The sequence below is a fragment of the Melospiza georgiana genome, chromosome 2 (assembly GCF_028018845.1).
Source record: "Melospiza georgiana isolate bMelGeo1 chromosome 2, bMelGeo1.pri, whole genome shotgun sequence".
In the NCBI taxonomy this organism is placed as follows: Eukaryota; Metazoa; Chordata; class Aves; order Passeriformes; family Passerellidae; genus Melospiza; species Melospiza georgiana.
Genome location: NC_080431.1, coordinates 21,786,872 through 21,810,105, shown reverse-complemented (window position 1 = coordinate 21,810,105; position 23,234 = coordinate 21,786,872). Strand labels below are relative to the sequence as shown.

The following is a 23,234-nucleotide window of genomic DNA, read 5'->3' as shown; positions in this document are numbered from 1 at the left end:
TGAAGCTTCTTGTTACATTGCATTTTTATTATTCCTATTAAATGTATGTTTACTTCAACTAGAATGTAAATAAAGTTAATGAATGTGGATCTTGAACAAAAGCAGATATGGGGATAAGCAATAACTGAATACCCTACTGTATTGAGGAGTGAATAAAAGCAAGCTTGTGGGAACCAAAATGTAGGAGATGAAGGCAAGCACAGGGGGAAAAGGTTCTGAAAACTATGGACAAGGAAACAATTCCAGGGAAACTTCACCCTGGAAAATTAAATTTCTGCTTGAATAAGTTTAGCTTTAACACCAGACTAAACAGTGAGAACTGTATAGAGCTTCTACACAAACCTGAAGGAAGATACTATTGTTTGAACCAAAAAAATGATATCCTGGCACAGTGGAAGGGATAGCTGATCAGACCAGAAAAAAAGTAAACACTTAGAATCATAGAATCAAAGAATGGTTTGGCTTGGAAGGAATCTTAAAGATCATCTGTTTCCAGGTTCAGCTTACATGGTGAAGTGCAAATAGAGCTCTGCTCTAAAAAGAGAAGGTGAGAAACTTCAGGCGGTGGAACAAAGGAATGGTGGCAGCAGACACACTGCCTGTTCTGGTGAGTACCAGACAGATGTGACAGTGCCTGGACTCACTTCACGAGTGAGGTGATGGATTGCCAGGGACTGGTATCTCTTGCGTGACAGTTTCCCAGAGCAGGCATGATAGAGCCTGGCATGCCCTGGGTGCAATGGGGTGCACAGGTACAATCTGTTTCATTGAATGCATGAAATGCCTCCGTTTCCACCAGGCTGCCGAACGGGCATCAGCTCTGCTCTGCAGCAAAGCCGGGCGCTTTCTTTCCAAGGTCAGCCCAGGTAAGGCGTGCCATGAGCCCCGAGGGCAGCCTGGGCCAAAACAACGCTAAAGTCAGCTCGCCAGCCCAGGGGATCACAGCCGGAACGGGAGCTAAACCCAGGAGTGACGGCCCGAGAAAAGGGGCTTAGCCAAGTTGCGGGGAGATGCCTCGCAGGGGGTCACACAGGAGGCTGCCGGGACGACCAGCTCACCCTGTGCCGGGACTCCGCAGGGATGGCCGGCTCCCGGCTGCCATTCACCCCCTGTGACCCTTTCCGCCGAGCCCGGCCGGGCCGGGCCGGGAATTGTCGGGGGCGTTCCAGGGGCGGTCCGGAGGCGGGCCGGGGGCGGTCTGGGGCCGGTCCGGAGGCGGGCCGGGGGCGGTGGCCGTGGCTCCCGGGCGAGGTGGGGAGTGCTGCCCGCCCGCCCTGGTATTGGAGCGGGCAGGGGCAGCCGGCGGAGAGCGCAGGGAGGTGAGGAAGGGCGGTGGGCGCTGTGGGGACAGTGCCTCGCTCAGTCCCTGAGCTGGGCTGGGCTCGGCTTCCAGTGCCGCCTGCGTGGCGGGGAGGGGAAGGGAGGAGAGGGGAGGGAGGCTGGGTGGGCTGAGGGGTGCAGGCTGGGGCCGGCCGGGCTTTTCCTTCCCGCGTGTCTCCTGCCGCACCGGGGCCTGTTTGCCTTCCTTGGTTGTGTGGGGAGCGGGACTGGGGGTTCCCCCGGGCCGGCGCCCCCAGGGCGGTCGGGGTGCCCTGGCCAGGTGAGGTGCAGTGCTGATGGCTTCCAGAAAACCAGCTCCAAGCCCCTGGGTTTGTTGCTTTCAGCTGTGTTTTGAGGCCGTGTATATTTCTGCGGGGTGTGTTGCTGCAGTCTCCCAATCTCTGCTGGTTTCTCAGCTTTTATGGCCCCAAATAGCTTCCGTGGAAGTAATTTTTTCTTTTGCTGTTGTGTCTGCTTCCTCGTTGTGTGTCACATTGTACGAGCTCAGGTAGGAAGTGCGATGGACAAGTGAAGGCTGTAGGAGTGCTAACGCTGTCACATTTTTTAAAGTACTTGTAACAGGAAGCGGGATAATGCTTGCCGCAAATCCTCTTGACCTGCTAAAACACCACAAAAACTATTTCTGTATTTATTTATTGCAAAATGATGATCAGACGGGGGCTCTTTATTAACTGCTTGTGTGACAAGAGCAAGATTTTGGGTGAGAGAGATGGCTGTGTCCGAGCCAGGAAGGAGCTGCTGCTCTGGCAGTCCCGGAGCTGTGCTGGTCACAGCCTCGATGGTGCCTGACAGCAGCTTGGGGAGCCACAGCTTGGCAGGAGAGATCCACTAAAAGTTACCGGGCTGAATCAGGGCTCTGGTGTGCTTCCAGCAGCAGCCACTCTTAGGTTTATACGATTTTCTTCAGGGACCCGAGAAAGCTGCAGGATGTATTTGTTTTTCTTTTTCAGAAATGCAACACCACCCGCTTAATTGACTTGGACCATTTGTATATGTTTAGATCCTTAAAAAAACAGGCTAAAAGGTCTTGCACAAAAGTTGCAGAAAAGTATTTTAGAATGCAGAATCCTTAATTCAGATATTTTAATTCACATATTTTATGAGAAATGAGACGCCTATTGCTTATTTCTTGGTATTATTGGTTTCCTCTCTCCTCCTGAGATTAAGACATTATTTTTTTAATACTTTGCATCACTGTTTTTGATAAATATAATTTTGTCTGTATGAGCTATTCAGGTTCTTTTAAATGCCTCCTAACAGTGTTACTGGATACTTAATTACTTAATTTGGATTTACATAAAAAATGTGTCACATTAAAATTCTCATTGCTTCATATTGACAGGTATCAGGAGTTAAAATGACATAGAAAAGTGTTCAAAGTATGGACTGTGAAATTAACTCCTTCCACTTGATACTGAAAGAAGGTACCGTTTTCAATTTATTTGAATATTGATAAGGCTGCCTTTTTCTCTGGGCTTTGGATACACTCGTTGTCTCCAGTTTGAAGAAATACACTTTCTTCAAGTTCAGGTTTAGAACAATTAATGCTGTCTCAAAGTTGAAGTGGGATTTAGCTTGCAAAGACTTAACTCTTGCAGGCTTCTTTGACTACATTTTGATGTAGCTTCACCAGAATGCCTTGAATAATGGGATTGTCTTAAGCTTAAAGATACAACTTTTCTGCAGTTTGCAAGATTGTCTGCAAAGGAGACATAAGAACTAAAGTTTGTGGTCATTGTGTCAATGTCCCAATACCCTTATTATAATGCTAATTATTATCTTGCCCTAAATTTAAGTATTTGTTTCCTTTTAGTTGTTGAACCTATCTTACATGATTGCTTGACAGATGTGTAACATTGTGTTGTTTTTGGCAGAAGCTTCTTCTCTGGAAGATACTTGCTAGAATTCTCTACTGCAAGTTTTGTTGCTCTTTTAAGTCATCACTCTAATGTACAGGGGCATGCTCTTGCTTTTACATTTAGGATGTCTGTAGAAAATTTAGTTTTGTATGTGTATGCTGCTGTCTAAATGACATGTTTTGTAAAATGTTTTTTCCCTTTCTCTGCTTTTTACAGGTAAACTGAAACTCCAAAAGTGATGACCTGCTCATTGGCAAGTTACAGGAAAAGTAAGGCAACTAAATAAGCACTGTGGTATGAGGATTTAGTCAGATAAACTGTCCAAAAGAGCTATTTACTTGGAGGCTGTTATGTTAAATTATTGAGTTCTGCACTGTGTGACCCTCACTAATACCCCATCACTTCTGCATATGAAATGCTTCAAAAGAAGGAACTGCTGTGGCTTATTTGTGACTGAAGTGAATTACATTGGATATAAAAGTAAGTCACAGCTTACTTTTTCATGGAATAACTTATCTGCTTCCTGCCATTTGTGGCTGGGTAGAAGGCAAATATTAACTAGGACCTGTGCAATAAATGTTTTGCAATGGACTGCTACATGTGAAACCATCTTGCTTTAGAGTGAGAGGCAGCAGCATGCAAAACAATCAAAAGCTGAGGAAAGGCAAGGCCACTGAATGTAGATCTTAGCTTACAATGACTGCCAGAAGGGGAAGGATTTAATTGTTTGTCACCTGGTTGACAGTAGAAAGCTTGGGGAGTTCTCTGATGACACCTTACCAAAAAAATACTGGTGCATCTCTGAGGGAAGCAGGGCTTGATTAAGGTTCGGAGTTTCATAGAAGCCACTTGTGGGCTATGAGGGCAGTGGTTGTGTGTTCAGTCATGTCTTTGTTGGAGAAAACTGAAAAAAAGACCTGAGGTGTGAATTGAAACTACAATTTAAGGACACTTTTTTTTGTGTCTGACCGCAGCAATTCATATTAGCTGTGGTTTCCACAGATATTTGGCTTTAGATGCCAGTTTTGAGTGGCAGATGACAATGAAGTTAGAGTATGCTTGTCCTTCTGCAAAGAACTGCAAGTCACTGTTCTGAAAAGCTACCTCAGCTGTATAAGAGCAGTTCAAAGAAGAAAACCTTGTACATCTCTGTGATTGTGACTCCTGAAAGCATTTGGAAATAAGAGTAAATTAATCAAGCTTGTTTTTAAGTTATGCAGTATAGTTTAAATCACTATGCCAGCATAATTTTTCTTTGCTTGAGGTTTTTTTTTTTTTTTTTTTTTTTTTTGTTTAACTATGCTGGTAAAAGACTATTACACTTATGCAAGAGTTATTCTATTGGGATAGTTCTAGTTCCAGGAAAAGTTCTAGTAGAAAGCTGAAAACTGAGCAGCTGTTTGTGAAGGCCAAGAGTTGCTGTAGTTGAAATCTTCAGTAACTGGGGCTAAATTACCAAATCCATGTTTTCCCTCCCCAAGATGACTAATGCTTCTTCTGATTTTTTTTTTTCTTAAGGAGTAATGCAGGGTGCAGAGGGCAGGGCAGCTTGAGCACTCTTACCACACCAATGGAAAAAACGTCTGGTTTGCAGCAAAATATGACATCAATATTTTTGCTCATTGGTCTTCTCATTGTACTGATATCTCTCTTCAGTGCTGGTAGGTTAAATGCGTTGTTGAAATTGCCATTTTAAAAAAGAAAATCTGCATGAGATGAGTTGTGTGTATTTAGTAGGAAAGAGTTACTGAGAGCAAGTAGTGAGTTTGGGGTTTGTTTTTGCTTTAGCATACTGACAATAGCTGGATGCCTCTGCTGGGTTCACATTTCACTGGGGATGTCATGGACAAATGGAGATATTTCTTTTTTTACTTTAGAGCTCCAAGGCTTTGATTAGCCTCTCCATGTTTCTTATGAGGAAATCCCAAAGTGATTAACTTCCTTGACCTAAGGTTAACTATAGAGTGCCTTCTTCATGAGACATTCTGTGTGTCCAGTCCTGAAAGCAGTAAGACTGAGTTTTCTTTACAATTAAATTAGTAATATTTATAATGATAGGTATAGTATTTCAGTAAAGTTTAAAACTACATAAGTTAATTATGCTTGTCTTGCTACTCTTGGTATAAGCAGTCTAATACTAATGTGTCTGAATTAGATTGAACTATAAGGAGACCTACTTGGAAGTCTTTAAATGGGAAGGCAGTGATATTTGAAAGATTAGTGAAGATTTTATTTATTTTGAAATTGAATATGTTAACTTTGTATCTGTACAGCCATTGAGCAAGATTTGTAAAATCAGTTCAACCAGATGTTTTGCAGTTGCATAAAAATTCAGTGTTGGACATAAAATCACAGAATGCTTTGGATTGGAAGGGTCCTTAAAGATGATCAGTCACCAGTCCAACCCCCCTGCCATGAGCAGGGACACCTTTCACTAGACCAGGTTGCTCAAAGTCCCATTCAGCCTGGCCTTGAACATTTCCAGGGATGGGGCATCCACAGCTTCTCTAGACAAATGCATGAAGAAGCTTGAAAGTTTTACAGTCTGCTTTGTAGCCAAATGGTCAGCTCAGTTTGTGTTACAGTAATATTCTCCATTAAGTTTTTGTTTGCATGTTTGACCTCTTGATAACTTCTTGTCATATCTGTCCTTTTTCTCTGATTTTTTTTTGGCTGGTGTTAAAAGAAATGCTTGCTAAGCTGCATGATTGTGTCCTACCAACTTGTTACACAGGCATAGTTATAAAATCTATGTTTACATTGGCCTTTTCTGTGATGTTTTGAATAATGGGCCTTTTGGTTAAAAGTGAAAATGTAGGAAGGAAATAATACATTATAGTCAAGACTTACTAATCTAAATACTTTTTCTCTCCAAATTTTTTTCCCTGCTTTGTTTTGGCCCCACAGTCCTAGTGGCAGAACACTGTCATGAGCTCTGCACTGCTGCTGTTTGCATTGTGCTTTACATAGGTAGTATTTACTTTAAGAATCTGGCAATTCTGCAAAAGTACTAGCATGGTTAAATACAAGGACATGACAGGTAAGTTGGGAAGCTTGGAGTTGCCTGATGAATCCCATGGATCTTCTTACACTCTGTTTTGCAATGAGGCTGTTTGACTTGCATGTGCCTGTTGCTGGCTACTACAAAGAGGGAAGTTGTGCCTTAAGCTTGTAAAATATGTGATCATGTTCTCAACCAGAAGGTGGTAACAAACAAAAAATAGCCTTGTGATGTTTTAATGGTAAATTGTTACAGAAAGTTTTTCTATTTCTGTGTAACTTGGAACGGGTGTTAATACTTCCTAAATATAAAAGAAATTAAAAGTACTGATATTTTTTCATTTTTTTCTTTTTTTTTTTTTTAACAGAAGGGTGCGTTATTTGTGATTACTTTGTGCTTGTTGGAGAGCCTATAGCTATTACTTGTCCAATAATTACATTGCCAGTGCTTCACTCTGATTACAATTTGACATGGTATAAATATGGGAGTGCTACAGCAGTGACCACAGAGAGAGATGCCAGGATCCACCAGCGAGAGGGCTTGCTTTGGTTTATTCCTGCTGTGCTGGAAGATTCTGGACTTTATGAATGCAATGTAAGGTAAGGAAGGAAACAAGTGGATTGCTAGTGTTTGCAAGTGTGATAATTAATTTGTGAAACTTGAATGTACAAAACTTCTTGTTTTAGGTAAAATGCTTGGATCAGTTGAAAGCGCTGTTTTCACCATGCCTTTAGTTTCTGTATGCTGCCTGTGTTTCTCTGCTATTCCATGCATTTAGTACTACAAAAGTGATTCATACAGAAGACTCTCTTTATCTTAAAGCATGACAGTACTAAAAATGGTCTGTGGGGGTGGTTGGTTGCTTTGTTTGTTTTGGATGAAGTGTAAGGTCACAGGAAAATGCCTTAACCTCTTTGGCTTTTCCTGTGTTCAAACTGCTGTTTATACTGACAGAACAGAAGAACGCTGGTTTCTTTGTAGGACAAGGCTAAATGTAGCAATGTTCTAAGAGGAGCAAACAGTGCATTTTGTCACCACACAGACTTTCTGGAGAGCCTAGCAACTTTTTGGAAGTCTTACTAGAAACCCACAAGTTAAAAGGCTGAAAACAGTTTTTATGATTTATTTTAAAATATTGCAATTACTGGTCAAAAATGAGAATACATTAAAAGAGCAAAGCAGTGTGTTAGACAGCTTTAGAGACTGAAAATAATGTGTCTCTGCTACTACTCAAATAATCTGAGTGAACAGAGAACTAAAAAGGAATAGATTCTTTGAAAAGTGTCTATATCTAGCTTTTTTAGTACTTTAAAGCTCTGGGTAGATCAATCTAGCCAAGCACTGGACTTCACTACTGAATTAGGTCATCAAATCTTTTTTGCAATGGCTGAAATTCAATGTGTGCTGAACAGGAAATTAAGTTTGGGAAGACATACATGAAATGTTCCTTTCCTCATGGTGTTGCCACAACACACTGAGAATAGCCAATACAGACTTTTCAGGTGGCCTTAAATTTGATTTAGGAGTGTGTAGTTAAGTGTACTGGTGTGCATAGAGTTGTGCTGGAGGAGTTTGGGTTGTGAATGATCAGCAAAAACTTCCAATGTCGCAGGCACATTCCTTCACTGGAGTTTACCGGGAAAACCAAAATTGGAAGTCAGAAGACATGTAATCCATTCAAAGCTACTCAGCTGCATAATTTTAATTTAGCCTTTCCTGCTATAGTTTTAGTTACTTGAGGTATGAGATCTGTTCCTGTGGGCACCTCATGTCTTTGGCTTACGTAATATCAGTAAAACAAAAAACTTGCTAAGGTTCAGTCATATTAACTGTAAGCAACATTTTGTGCATCAAACACTTAAGCCTTAACTGCAGCTCTGAGAAGTCCTGATGTCCCCTCTCATGCGTCCAGAGCAAATTCCATTTCTGCTCACAACGCAAACTCAGAGCTTATTCCCATCTCTTCACCTGGAACAGAGGCTGAGGATGGTGTTTACAAACTAAGGGAATATAGCAGTAGTGTTATAGAGGAAAGGCTGGTAGAGATGCTGAAGTTCCTCTCCCTGACTTGCTAGAAATAATACACTGTTAATTACATCACTTGTCTGCTGTTCTAATTACAGGAGCCTTAACCACTCTAACAAAAAAACTATAAAATTAACAGTTTTTAAGAACGATAATGGATTGTGTTTTAATGGAAAAATGAAGTTTGAACAAAAAGTGACGAGCACGAATATTGGAAAGATTATATGCCCTGATCTAGAACAATTTAAAAATGAAGAGAATAATCAGCCTGAAGTACATTGGTATAAGGTAACTGAGCATGTATATTTCATATATAAAGATACAAAATGTATTATTTAAAATGTCTTATGAAATTACTGTCAAGAGCAGCTTTTGGAAGGGAGGGTTTATTTTCTCTACAGTTTGAGTACGGCATAAGTGTGAATAAGATTTGTGCAATTCTGGTTTATCCTTTGTTTATTTTATGTAGATAATAAGTTTTAAAACTTGTATGTTTCTGTAAATAAAAGGCTTTGCATAATTATTTCAGTTTCTCAGAATATTAGGCATTGTTGACCATGCTGTGGTATTCTTATGCTGCTTACTTTGGTTCTGTGAAAATGCTCTGTAGACTGTGCAAGCTTGAAAACGTGTATTTTATCTGTTTTAAGGTAAAAATCTAAACAGTTCAACTCCTAATTTGATGCTGGTATTAAAACAGCTACATGGGCCTATACAGGTTGAATAACCTATGTGGAGCACCTATATATCTTTTGAGTTGAAGAGATTCTCCACTGCTTGCAGGTCAAGGAGGAGAAGAAAGCTTTTTTCCCAGAGTTTGCATTGCCACAGAAATGGGGATATACCCAAACAGCATGAGGCACTGCTACAGCAGCTCTTTCATCACAGAGAAGTAGGGGTGGAGGCATGTGTTCTCATAAACTCTGCTGCATGTGTAATAACTTCTACTGCACCTGAGATAGAAAACTGTCAAGCTGTGAACTAAAGCACAGAGTTTTAAAACTTAAAGGGTTGGCTGCAGTGATTTTTTTGAAAGTGCAAATGAGCAAGGTGTTATCAGACTTTGTTAGACTGGAGTAATGCTTGGAAAAGAATCCACATTATGGCTTTCAAAGAACTCAGTGTTTCCCAAATATTTTAATGATCAGTAGAGTACAGTAAATGCTTTGTCAGATTTTTTTAGTTCCCTTTAAGTCACAGGTACCTTTGGTGTGTTTAGGAGTGTAAACCTGGATTTCTTGAAGACAAACGACTTCTTTTGGCAGAGGGTGAAAATGCTGTCTTGATTCGTAATGTAACTGTGCAAGACAGAGGAAACTACACATGCCAGATGGTGTACACATATATGGGAAAACAATTTAATGTTTCAAGAACCATAAGTCTGGAGGTTAAAGGTGAGTGCATGAGGTTATTCTCTTTTTGGCTCTGCTGTAAACATCTGTATGCAGGCATAAGATATTTGGCAAGCTACTTTTCAGCTCTGTGAAATTAGAGTTGCAAGTCTTCTTTAATTTATTCCTGAACATAAAATTGAAAGGCAGTGTGGCATGTTGCTACCCTTGAGCTTTGCTTTTGAGGAAGAATTGTCATGGGGAAATGAGTAATGCAGGGTTAGGAATGAGAATTAGAAGAAAGCAGTGGTTCCTGGGGTGGAGGTATTGCTTTTGCCAAAACAAATACTGCACCATTAAAGTAAATAAACTTAAAAATAGAAGATTTTTTTCCTGAGACTATCACAGCAAATGACCTGCTTGAAGCCCTGTTGGTAAACTTGCTTCTCCGTTGATGGGAAAGGAGATGTGATAAGCTGTATAAATAATAAAAAAGTTAATAAATATTCCTCTGGAAGGGGTTGGCTTACTGTTGGCACTTGGTTGAGCTTTTCTGCTGTCACTCTGTCAGTGGTGTAATTTATTGCACTTACCATTGTGATTATGTCTTTGTGGGCAATGTTGCTGGTGACCTGACTTGTAACATGATAAAAGTCCTATCAGAATAGTTGTCTGGAGAGACAGGTCCATCTTTTTAGGTTAAACCAAAATTCTGACTTTATATAGGACATATAAGAACTGTGAGTTGTTTGCAACAAATCTGTACATCTGCAGAATGATACGATTCCAGCCCAGTTTAAGTATGTGTTTTTTAAAAACTTTTATTTAAAAAAATATTCATCTTATCCAGGAAGTAATTGATACAACCCTTTTCCTCTTCCTTATCCATCTCTGAAGAAGTTAACTGTGTTTTTTTGTTTTGTCTTTGTTTGTTGGTTTTGTGCTACTTTCATGTCTGCTGCCAGTAAATTTGAGATTTTTTTTTAAAGCATTTTAAAGTTGGATTTTTTTTCTGTTACCTTGGAAGCTAAAATAGAGTAACTTGGAGAGAGTAGAGCAAATATCTTATAAGACATTTGTGTTGTAAATTTGAAACTTGTAGTAAGTATGGCACTACAATAATACCAAATAATAAAACCAAACCCAGTGTAAAACCAAAACTATTGTCAGTTGAACTAAGTTGTGGATCTTTTCCTGCCTGAAGTTTTTATTTTTCTTTATTTTGGTTAGAAAAACCACTGCAGATGCAACCAGAGTTTATTTATCCAAGGAACAATACAATTGCAGTAGAACTTGGTAAGTAGTGACTATTTAAGGGATCATTAACTTTAATGAAACAAATAACTCCTGATCTTTTTGAAAAGATATGTGAACAGTTCCACAGACTTGAGCGAGACTGGGAGATAAGTATGTGGATTGAAACTATCTGGAAGATAGAGGATAGATAATAGAACGTGCTTCCCACAAATAATTTGTGGGGGGAGGTAACTGTGCCTATGATTGGAGTCTCTTGACTCCCATCTTAGGAGTTGTGCAGGATGCATTTATTTATTTTCTGTTATTTCCATCTATCCTTTTTACCATTTCTCAGTGTTTGTGTCTTGATGTATCCTCAGTATCTGTGGAAAAATGGCTTATGTCCATGTAGCATGTTAGGATGGTTAGCAGTTGACCCATTCAGTAGCTCATTTTCTTCCTGTATGTTTACTGTCTCCCTTCCCTCTCCACAAACTGGATTTTATTCCTTGTTTTAGGGTAATACAGATTTTGGATACTGATGTTTTGTCAAACAGTGAGCTGCTAGTTGATGCATATCCCAGGTACTGTTTATCTTGGAAATTTATTAAATAAGATATTCTGGGTATAAAGAATAACTTCCTCACAGAGAGGACAGCTGGGCAGTGCAGCAGGCTGCCCAGAAAAAGTTGTGATGTCTGTATTTAGAGGTTTTAGAGCCCGATTGAATAAGTCTCTGAGCAGCCTGATCTGACCTCAGAATCAGGCCATACTTTGAGCAGGAAATTGGATTCCTGCTCAAAGTTCCTCGCTTTCAACCTCAATTGTTCTGTAATTCTCTGGGCCAAATGTATGGTGTTGCAGTCTTTTCCCAAGCAAAGTTACATGTGTTTAAAGTGCACCACATATCAGACAGTTGTGTTCCACTGACAAAGTCCAGAAGAATGAGATTGGAGCTGCTTAAACTGTATTTTTTAAAATAATTTTGTACCAAAGGGGGCAGTTTCAAACAAAATATTTTATTTAAAAGGGCATTAACTGATTTTGGAGAAGTGTGATTGGCTATTTACTAGATTTTTTTAGTACAGGAAACAGTTTTGTAATCATTTGAGGAATTAGATCTTTAGAGAAGCTCTGAGCAAAGGTTGCATTTGGACTCTAACACCACATGGGAGGTCAGGCCAGAGCATTGTGGATTATTTTTATGTGCATCACCCTCATGGAATCTCACATAACACATCTACTTTTGCTGTTGCTTTTTCTGACATTGAGCCTGTAAATTGTGTGCAGCAGTTGTTGTTTTCTCTTATTAAAGCTTCATGTTTCTTTTTGTGTCATGTGAAACATTTTTGTTTATCCCAAATTCTAACTTTCAGTATATATGGTGCTAAATTGGACAACACTGAAACACTAGTGGGTTTTGTGTGTGTGTGTTTAAGGTTGTTTGGGAGTTTTAGTGGTTTTTTTGTTCTGTTCTTTTCTTTTTGGCCTCAATAGCTTATGAAAAATAAAGACTTATTCTGAAGTGCCAGGTTTTGGTGAGGATTGGTATATTTTGATCAGAACTGTGATTGTGCTTTAACAGAAATTATGTTCTTGCAAAGTCCAGAAGGCTTTGTTTTAAACAGTGAGAATATTCAGGATCTGATACCATAAGTATTGCTTTAAAAGCTTACAGTCCTGTGATTTTCAGATGGTTATTTAATTCTGTTGAAATAATCTAGAATCACTCAGCAGCTCCTTCTTTTCTGGTAATTGTATCTTCTCTGTCTTCGTTACAAAAAATACATGCCTGAAAAACTTTCAGTTCTTTCACTGTTAAGGGGATTTGTTCACCAGATTTTTGATGAAACAGGGAGACTTTCCATAGTAATTATTTTATCTCACACAACCCTGATTTTTGTGTGAAAACTTGACTTTTTCTTTGTAACTGTAACTATGGAAAAAATGAAATAATGTTACAGTCGGACTTCCCTGTACTGTATCTCCCACTCATGAAAGTATCATGTAAGTCTTATCCCAGTTTTGGTTGGTAGTTATCTCATTTAATTCAGAAAATTTCTTAGTGATGCAGCCTCTACTCAGGAGGAGTGTGATCTGCAGGCTCTTAAATTTACTGAAGGCAGTGTTAGGGTTTTTTTTCAATGCTTGATAGCATTTCCTGAGCAATTTATTAGTCCAGGGGCTGGCTGTGACACTCAGCCTGAGTCATTAAGACTGTGTTATAGGACAACTTGTTTAGACTCCCTATGGTAGACTTTGATCCATATTTGTTACAGCTTGGACACAGCATTAATTAAAAGTTGTGCTGGTGTATTGTTAGGTGCTTTGGACCACCTAGGATGAGCAAACCTTGATTGCTTTACAGACATTAGAGTAATAGCCATAGATGAGACTAAAAGGAGACTCCAGCCACAAAGTGGGTTTATTGGGATTACTGAGATCTACAAACAATTCCCTGTTACATGAACACATCAGGGGGACACTTCTTAAAGGAATTTGAGATTTGGTTTTGTTTGTTTTAAAATGACATTGCCATTCAAATATTCAGTATTGTCTGTCCAGTACCTTCAATGAGGTACTGGGGGAAAAAATAAAACCACCTATTGCATGTCTGGCTGTGGGGCAGAATCTCTAAGCAGCTGCATGAGCACTTGTATGGAAACAGCTATATGATTTTTGAATGAGAAGTGGCAGAAGGTGGTGTAGAAACTTAACTACATTCATGAATGTGTGAGCATGGAATGCTTGAGGGGATTTTTTTGAATAATTTTGCAGTGCACTAAACCACATCTTAAAAAAAATTAATTGTTGTGGTAGAAGGACATGAGGGAAGAGATCAGGGAGAATCTCTGATTTCTGTGTGAAGTCTTGTTCCAGTAACTGCTTTCCATGTGAGCTAAAGGTTTATTCCATACTTTTGTTAGAGACCATCCCTTGGTGGAAGCATCTAGATCTGATGCGGTTCTAGGAAATGAAAGACTAAGATCTTTACATAGGCCAGCTGAGAGAGCCCACCTTCTGCTATCAAATCCTAACTTCCATGAGTAAAATACAGAAGGAAAGGAATCCAAGAAAGCTGCTTGCCTTCCTGTACATGGAGCTCGCTGAGGTACATTGGCAATAAATACATTTTGCAAATTGGCTTGCTTAATACTGAGGTGTTCTGTAAGATCTGGACTCTTGGTGGCAAAGGAGCTGAGTGACAGGTGAGCTTGCTCTGGAGATAAAGGGTGATAATATTCAGAAACCATCCCAGTGGACAGTTCTGGGCAAAAGATCCTGATTCAGTGTAAAGATATGCAATGTCACTAAGAATGGGATTCAGCTCCCAGATGTAGGTTGTCTGCACATGGGTATGTGTGCATGATCCGAGGTCCTTAATGTCAGCAGGAGCTCCATTCAGTTGCCCACACAAAGAGTGCTGTTTTGGGTGGTCTGGCTACTCTAGCAGTGTGGTTTTCTTGAAGATTTGGAGTCCTGTCTGACAACTCCATATGGATACTTTGGATGCTTGAGAGCATCTCAAATGTGAGATGCTCTCAGATGCACATGCAACTGATTCGAGCCAGTGGAGTCTGGAGAGTCATTCATTTAAGGTATCTACTTTAATGTGAGTGGACTTCAGCAGAGATGAACTCTGTTACTAGCTTAGACACCTAGCTTGTATGTAGATGTGAATATTCAGACACTTACATTTAGGGTGGAATTTATACCCAGATTGTAGACACCCAAATTTGAATTACAAATGGATGAGTTTTAAGGACTTTACTTTTCATAAAGTAAGTAGGTTTCTTTTATATCCCTCCTTTTCCCAGCTATTCCCTCATCACTTGATTCTGCTCCTATTACAAGACTTTCAGTTTCTGTGTTTACATTTGTTTTTTTGTAGGCTCTCATGTAGTTATGGAGTGTAACATATCAAGTGGCATAAATGGCTTGATTCCATTCTGGCAAGTTAATGATGAGGATGTTGATATCTTTGATGAAACCTACAGGGAACAGTTTTATGAGTAAGTATCCTTATACATTGAATTTGTAGTGCATATGTAGGTGAAGTAATCTGCAGTAATGTGCAGGGAATTCAATATCAAGTTGAATACTAGTCAAATGCCACTAGTCATTGAAAGGCTGATTAGAAGTCTGTATCAAACACAAGTATGTTCTTATTGCTTGGTTTTAAAAAAATAACATTTTATTAAAAATACTGTGTCTGATACAAATAGAATGAAACAATCATGTAGATTTTTATAACACTATCATGAAATACAATTTTGTAATACTTAGTTATGTATTTTTTCCTTATGTGATTTTTTTAATAGTACCTTAAAGCCTGTCCTCTTATCATTAATCTGGGAAGGATATATTGTTCCAAAATAAAAAGTCACCCAACTTACTTTTATTTGTGAAAATGGTCCTTTTTAAAGTACAGACACAGCTGCTAATCTTCAAGAGCACAAGGCAGAAACTCTTGTTGCAGGACATTTAGGTTCCAATGTTTGACTACCCTGAAGTAAAAAAGTGTTCAGGTGGAATTTCAGATGGGGAAGTCATTCAATTTGTGTTCATAGCCTCTTGTCCAGTCAGTGGGCACTACTGAAAGGAGCCTGGCTCCCTCTTCTCCACTCCTTCCTCCCATCAGGTATTGACTCACATTGATGAGTTCCATCCCCTGCCCCCAAACCTTCTCTTCTCCAGGCTGAGCAGTTCCTGCTCGCTTGTATGACAGATGCTCCAATTCCTTATCTGTCACATCACTGAACATGACTTGCTCCAGCAAATCCATTCATCTCTTGTACAAGGCAGCCCAAAACTGGCCCTACACTCCAGGTGTGACCTCACCAGTGCTGAAAATCACTGAAGGATCATTTCCCTTAACCTGCTGGCAGTGTATTTCCTAATGCAGTCCAGGATGCCTGGGATCTGGTTATTCCTGCTCATATGAAGGATTTGCATTTTGCTTTGAACTTCATGAGGTTTTTTTTTTTCATTTGTCCATCCTGTCATGGTTCCTCTGGATGCTGGCTGTTGTATCAGACATCCCTCTGAGTTTTGTGTCACCTGCAAAACTGCTAATGGCGCACTCTGTCCATCTTGGGGGGGAAACTCAACAAACTCAGCCCAAAAAAAACCTGAAACAAACTAATCCCAGTATGTTTTTAGTTCATGAAATTGTTAGTTACTGAAGTATATTTACTGTGCTTCACTAGCTTCTTAGTTTTATAAAGATAAAAAAATTAATGTCTTTGTATTTGTGGATAGATGAATCTGTCTCATATTCAGCACAGATATGCAGCTATTTTCCTTGTACCTTTTCTTATGACAGAGAGTTTTCCTTGTACCTTTTCTTATGACAGAGAGGGCTTGCCTCATGGACTTGCTGTATCTGGAACAAAATTTAACATTTCAAAAGTGACATTAAAGGACTATGCTCATAAGTTCTTCTGCCACTTCATATATGGTTCTCAACAATTTACAGCCTACATCAAATTAGAATACCCAGGTAAGAGATCTCTTCTTGATAAAATGGTGATCATTGACTTATTTGTCAGTTAGTTTAACCATGCCCTACTTAGAATTAAAGCTGTATGATATACTTTTATGCAAAACGGGCAGTGCATCTCAGTACCTTTCTTTGTGAATTTTTTTCTCACATTCTTAGCAAAATGAAAGAAAACAGTGCTTTTGATTTGCTTTGTCTTCTCTCATTCAGTATTTTGGGACTGGAAGTGAATATGAGCTCTAATTTGTTACATGACTATAATTTCTTCTGATAAAGATTATCAGGGTAGGATTTAACTTCAGAAATTCTTTAATGCATTGACTAAAACATGCAGTTTGTGGGGGGTGTTTTAAGTACAGTAAATGGGTAGGTTCACTGACAGGTCATTGAAGGCAGAGACAATGGAATGCTAGTTGGTCTGGGGAGATTAGGTCAGGAAAGCACCTCCCCACCTTTCCGACTTCCTTGCTTTGCAACTGATAGAATTTTGTACAAGAATTCTCATTCTGCTGCTGTGCTGGGTTATATGTCAATATTTTATTTTGGTGTTTCAGCTGAAGAGGAGCCTCATTTATCATTTTTTTCTCTGAAAGATAAAAGCAGGCTTATCAGATAACAATAATGTCAGAAAGGATAAATTAAATAGTTTGTCCTGTTCTTTCACTCTTTTTAAAACAGAAGTATTTTAATGATTAAACAATTTTGTACAATCCCTGTCTTTCCCTGGTTCTAGCTTATAGTTGTATTTGTTTTCTTTCCTATTCTGTGCTGCTGCAGCTCGAAACATCCAGGGGTACTTAATTGGAGGAGGAGTTTCCTCGGTATTTTTAGTGTTTTTTACTCTCTTTATCTACAAGATCTTCAAAATTGATATTGTGCTTTGGTATCGGGACTCCTGCCATCCTTTCCTGGGGGAAAAAGGTATGTTTATGTAACAGTGCTGAGTGTTGTTTTGAGCTCCCACCTTTACTTGCAAAGCAGTGAGTTACTCTCATGGATCATGATTGGTCTTCCTTGGGGTTTTTGAAAGGATAATACTATTTTTAGGATGTTTAGAATTAATTCAGATGACAAAAGCCGGGAAAAAAAAAATCAGCAACTTCCCAGGAATCCAGAACTATCATTTCTTTTCCTGAAGACCCACCCTAGTGGTTTGAATACTGCTCTGACAGCAATTTTCAGATCACTTTTAATTACTGTTGTTACAGAAAGCAATAATACATTAGAAGTGTTACGTGTTTTTTATTTTCTATAGATGAAACAGGGAAAATATAACTTGGTGTTGTTTTCTGTTTAAAGCCACTTTTGATTATTTTACTTTCTGGAAATTTTGCTTTCCTGGCATTCAAAAATGTTGATAAGGGTGTTGTCTATGAGAGTATGCTCATAGACAAGAAGTATGGGTAATTTCCAGCCATCTGAGAGGAGATACTTTCTATTTCTCTAGCCATGTATCTTGTGGAGGTATTGATATTCCCTTAGATTTACTTCAAAGTCTTTTAAATTATGTCTTTCTGAAAAGTTTGATCAAAAATATCCAAAACAATTCAGATCTTGAAATTTGACACTTAATTTGTTTTTGTTGTCATGTCTAAGTGGTTGCTGTGGTTGAAACTCCAGGTTGCAACACCACCTATGAGTATGATGGCAAATGGGATTTCAAGTATCAGTTTTACCACTGGATCCACTGTTTTTCAGTGATGACTTTTATTATATATAAATAATTCAGTGATGACTTTTTTATTTTGGGTTCAAAAGCGAAAGTTTCAACCTGATTTTTCAGGTCTCTTTTGCCTATTCAGATTCAGTATCCTGAATTCTATAAGGCCTGATCCTACAAATATTTCAGGCTTTGTATAATCCTATATGCTTAGCTAATATAGCAGGATTAGGACCTAAAACAGTGATTCAGGTAAGGGAAACCCCCCCAGAGTTTAGAGATGTTGCTTGTTTGCTTGCTCTTGTATCTTTAGAATTTATTTTTATGGAAGTTCTATTGTTCACTCCTTAGTTTCAGATGAGAAGATCTATGATGCTTATGTTCTGTATCCAAAGAACAGAGCAAGCTGCTTGTATTCATCAGATATTTTTGCCCTGAAGATACTGCCAGAGGTCTTAGAAAGGCAGTGTGGATATAAGCTCTTCATACTTGGGAGAGATGATTTACCAGGAGAAGGTAAGTTAGCTGAAGACAAATTTGACTTTTCTTGTTAACCTGGAAATAGAACTGAGAAACAAGCAGTCAGATGGGAATATAAATCTCTCTCATCATCAAATGAACTTTTTTTTTTTTTTTTTTTTTTTTTACAGTTGAAGGATTTTGGTAGTGGTTTGAGAAGGAAGGGTTCCCTGAGAAGTAGAATCTAAAGTGCTGCTTAAATTTTTCATCTTGAAAAAAATGCAGTAGTCTGTTCTCAGCGTTTAGCCATGGGGTTTTTGTGTGATATTTACCATATTTCACTGTTTGTGACTTAACTGACTGGAATGCCATTGATGGGGGGAATCTTTTTTTTCTCTTCCACTTACTGGAACAAAACCAGTTGAGCACAACCGAAACAGATTGTTTAAGGTAAAAAGCTCCTGTGGTTCTGGAACTTGGGGTTTTTTTTGCATTTGTACCTATGATGGTAATAAAATGGCATTAGAAAGATAGTTGGTAGCTCTTCTCTGTTCCTGCAAAACAAGGATATAGACATCTAGACTCTGATGAGGTCAGATTGTGTTGCATTGGCCAGATTTCTATGGTAGGCCAACCCAAGGTAACTGCTTGCATGTTCATATCCTCTCCCTATTTTGATGTAAAGTACGTCAGCTTAAATATCAAACACTTGATGAATCACCTGCAGAATACTGGTAACAGAAAATAGAAATGTAAAACCTTAATTTTGCACGACCTTTTTCTCTACAGCTGTGATCAGCGTTGCTGATGAGAAAATCCGTCAAAGTAGGAGAGTGATAATTGTCTTGGTACCAGAGCCCTCCTGTTACAGCATTCTGGAAGATGAGTCTGAAAAGCAGCTAGCCATGCATAGTGCTCTTATCCAAGATGGCATTAAAGTAATTCTCATTGAACTTGAAAAAATACAAGATTATGCAACCATGCCAGAATCCATCAGATATGTTAAGCAAAAGCACGGGGTTATCCGATGGAAAGGGGACTTTTCAGAAAGGTCCCACTCAGCAAGAACCAGGTTTTGGAAGAAAGTGCGCTACCAGATGCCATCCAGAAAAAGTGGCTCTTTATCACAATTGCATTTGTTAACAAAAGACTTGAATGTTCCTTAAATAACAAATGAGAAATGACACTTAATGACTGATTCAGTTCACACAGTTGGTGACAGATTCACTGAAGGTCTCATGTATCTGTTTTGTGCAATCTCATCTAGATTTACTGGAGTGAAGGTACTACAGTTTCATCTACAGATGTGATTTTTTTTTTACTTCTGGCTGGATCAACAGAACACTGTGAAATATCATCAGTAGCATGTGTAGGAAGTACACAATTACTTTTACAAGAATGATTTTGTGAAATTCCCTTGTATTAAAAAATGAAAGGACAAAAAATTGTCAAAAACTTGAAGCCAATGAAGAAAATTTGATTTTTTTCCCCTGCAATTAAAGTTGCAATATGAAGGGAATTACACTAATTATTGTTGTGATATTACATAAGGTGCATGGCTGGTGCCAGTAAATGTTTGTTTCTTTTTTTTTTTTTAATGAAATGACACAAACATTTTCTTTGTTACAAGTTTATTTGCCTTGTTCAGTTTGCGGAAAGATAAATCCCCATGTTACTGCATCAGTGTGTTATCATCCAGGAGAATTCACAGAATTCACATCCAGGAGAAAAGGTAAGAGAAATCCAGCCCTCTAAAAGTGCTGTAGAACCTGACAAAGCTTAAATACTCTTCCCTGATCTCTTTTACATGTGAAAGATCAGTGCCATTTTTAGTCAGTTGTCACATGCAGATATTGTAAAAATACCTTTGTAATCTGTATCGAGTCAAAAAATTAATCTCCAGGGACTTTTTCTTTCCAGTTAAATGGCTTATTATATTTATTTACCCAAGTGGAACAACTGGCTAATGACACAGAGTCTGTCATGGGAGGTACAGGATGATTGACTTCATCCACCTTACCTTAAGGACCATATCAAGGGGCAGAGAGAGAGAGAGATGCCCCTGTGTTACTCCCTGCAGCTGCTTGCTTTTCTCCTTTCCCTCTGCTCTGATATGTAAGGAATCTGAGATGATTGTGTGCTGAGGGCTGCAATCACGACTTTCCAAACAAAAGGGAAAGGAAGTTGTGTAAAAGGTTGAATCGTCTCTCTTTCATGTTAAAATATTTTTAATAGTATTTTGTATGCCCGAAGTGTTAACTCTAAAGTTGTTTCACTTGTAGGCAGTGATGTAGTTTGCAATGATTAGTTCTTTTTTTGGGGAAGGGAATTAATTTGAATAATTAGAAAAAATCATCAGACCTCTTTAATGCTATGTTTATAGCTATTAATTTTATAGAAACAGGAGATGAGAGCCAAATTCCCCATGTAATTTCAGTCTGTCCTTGAACATTATGCTTTTAGGTTGTGAGATCTTGTTGTACAGGGAAGCCTCAGGAACTGACTGTTACTGCTGCTTGCGACTCTGAATTTTTGTGTCCTGTCAGCTTCTTTCTTGCAGCACCTTTTGCTCTCCTCCCATTCAAACTCCAACCTATATTTTCTCTTGCAGCTCCTTTATCTTCAAACAAACAACTTGCTTTTGTGTCAAACTCCATCACTTTCCAAGCTCTGATTGAAGGCTCTTGCTAATACAGTATTGGGCAGAAATTTTCCCTCTGGTATCTCCACTTGTTTGTCTGAAAAAAATTTTGTTCTGCAACCTTCAGAATTCATCTATTCATTTACACACCTCAGTGTTGGCTTTTCTTCTTTCATGGCTCAAGCAATTTTCTTATGCCTCCATACTCAACCAAACAAAACTGCTCTGGCTGATAAGTGACAAAACCAGTGGAAGTAAGTTCTTTTCACAACTAAATTAAGTGTGTGCTGGAAACTAGAAACAGTGCTTTTGAGAGACAGTGCCTTCTGAGCTTTGTGAGTTGTGTGTGTTTGGCAGAATAGAATAAGAATCTCTTAATTTCAAGAGGAAGGGGGGGAAAGTGCATTTGAAATGTCAGACTAATTCAAACTGTTATGGTACTGAGGTGTTTTATTGATGAATGTCATGTATGTACAGACCTATGCAGATGCTTATAGTCTTCTCCCATTCTGTGTTTTAGTCACAAGAGAAGTGTCAAGGGACGATCAGTCCTAGTCACGAAGTGCCACATTTACTTAGCTGCTCATGCAGTCTGCCTTCTTAAATGGTGTGTGTTCTGTGGCAGCCTGTTGTAGGGTAAAAGAGCTTTGAGATCTGTCTGAAGCTGCTGAAAACCATCTGAACAAGGCTAATTGTTACGGTTCACACTGATAGAAGAATCAAATAGGACAGAAACTCTATGGTTTGGTCACAAAACTCTTCTTTAAGAAGATCTCTGTATCAAATGTGAGGACCAGACACTGACATTATGGTATTTGTACTCTGAGAACTAGGATGTAACACTGACTTTGTGCTTTCGCCTTGACAGCTCAGTCATGCAGGCCAGCCAACAGAGTTCCAGCGACCTCAATCCTTCTAATTACCTCTGCTGACTGGAACAGATTGAAAGGAGAACTGCTACTTGTTATTCCCAACTCTAGGAATGGAAGGTTATTTTACTGAGCCAAAATAGTGGTTTTTAAAAAATACTTGTTCCTCTTGATATATTTATAAAAATAATGCTAAAGTTTTCATGTGTGTTATGTAAAGGCACTTTGAGGAAGAGTTCATTTTAAAATTGAATAAAGGCACTACATATTTTTTTCATACACACTGCTGTTTATTTTGCCCTCTTTCTCCACTAAAGCATACTGAGAATGGACAATGGCAAGCAGCAGCTGTGATTCAGTGGCTTAACAAGACAGCTATGACAGATCTTCATTCAGGCTGCTGCCGGTCCATCTGGCTGTGCTACAACACTAGCACAAACCACCTCACCCTACTGGACACAGAGAGGCTGTGAGCTTGGCTTTGCTCTCTCTGGTACTCTCCTTGCAGCAAGGTGAAGCTAGAGCAGCCCCAAGGCTGCTGCAGTGCTCTCTGGGACTGGCATAGTCCTCAACAGTGCCACACTGAGCAGCCTTTTGCTGCAGCTCCTCAGGAGCTGGGGAAATGCAGGAGGCCTCAAATGGGGGAAATGTCAATTGCTTCTCAGCAGCAGTGGGGAGGCAGCCTTCTCTGCTCAGCCCCTGGGGCAAGTGCTTACTCTCTCATCTGCTCAAGGAAAGCCAGACCCTTGTGCTGTAGGGGTTGGGGTAGCCCAGAAACCAATTGTATCCTGGGCTGCAATCAAAAGCAGCATGGCCAGCAGGGTGAGGGAGGTGATTCTGCCCCTCTGCTCTGGCGAGGCCTGACCTGGAGTGCTGCATCCAGCTCTGGGGTCTCCAACATTGATCTGGAGCAAGTCCAGAGAAGGCCACCAAGTTGGTCAGAGAGATGGAGCATTTCTCCTGTAAGGAAAGGTTGAGAGAGTTGGGATTGTTCAGCCTGGAAAAGAGAAAACTTTGGAGAGAACAAATAATGGTCTTCCAGGGCCTGAAAGGAACTTGCACAAAAGATGGGGCAAGACTTCACAAGAACATGTAGTGACAGGACGAGGGGGAGTGGCTTCAAAGTGAAAGAGTGTAGGTTTAGATCAGATATCAGGAAAAAATTCTTTACTCTGAGGTAAGGGATTTGAATAGATTTCCTGGGGAAGCTGTGGGTGCTCCATCCCTGGAGGTGTTCAAGGCCAGGTTAGATGGAGCTTTGAGCAACCTGGCGTAGTTGATGGTATCCCTGCCTGTGGCAGGGGCTTTG

The 23,234-nt window shown here is 39.4% G+C and overlaps 1 protein-coding gene across 2 annotated transcripts; it reads left to right on the top strand.

Moving 5' to 3' along the window:
* Positions 1 to 1,253: 1,253 nt before the first annotated feature.
* LOC131096977 (interleukin-1 receptor type 1-like) lies at positions 1,254 to 22,206 on the top strand. 2 transcript variants are annotated; one of them, XM_058045615.1, is made up of 15 exons: positions 1,254 to 1,319; positions 2,684 to 2,720; positions 3,417 to 3,680; positions 4,719 to 4,861; positions 6,569 to 6,800; positions 8,325 to 8,514; positions 9,446 to 9,620; positions 10,788 to 10,853; positions 14,686 to 14,806; positions 16,151 to 16,296; positions 17,074 to 17,217; positions 18,308 to 18,472; positions 19,205 to 20,147; positions 21,027 to 21,310; positions 21,925 to 22,206. In XM_058045615.1, exons 4-13 carry the CDS (start codon positions 4,771 to 4,773, stop codon positions 19,579 to 19,581), a joined length of 1,707 nt encoding a protein of 568 aa, XP_057901598.1. In that variant the 5' UTR covers positions 1,254 to 1,319; positions 2,684 to 2,720; positions 3,417 to 3,680; positions 4,719 to 4,770; the 3' UTR covers positions 19,582 to 20,147; positions 21,027 to 21,310; positions 21,925 to 22,206. The 2 variants fall into 2 exon arrangements, with proteins under 2 accessions (XP_057901598.1, XP_057901597.1); XM_058045614.1 differs by having other exon boundaries at positions 2,684 to 2,765.
* Positions 22,207 to 23,234: the final 1,028 nt, after the last annotated feature.

Coding starts and splice junctions, on each gene's coding strand:
- LOC131096977 (XM_058045615.1), top strand. CDS start 4,771: ATGGAAAAAACGTCTGGTTTGCAGCAAAATATGACATCAATATTTTTG. Junction 9,621..10,787: donor CATAAGTCTGGAGGTTAAAG/GTGAGTGCATGA, acceptor TATTTTGGTTAG/AAAAACCACTGCAGATGCAA. Junction 14,807..16,150: donor TACAGGGAACAGTTTTATGA/GTAAGTATCCTT, acceptor TTCTTATGACAG/AGAGGGCTTGCCTCATGGAC.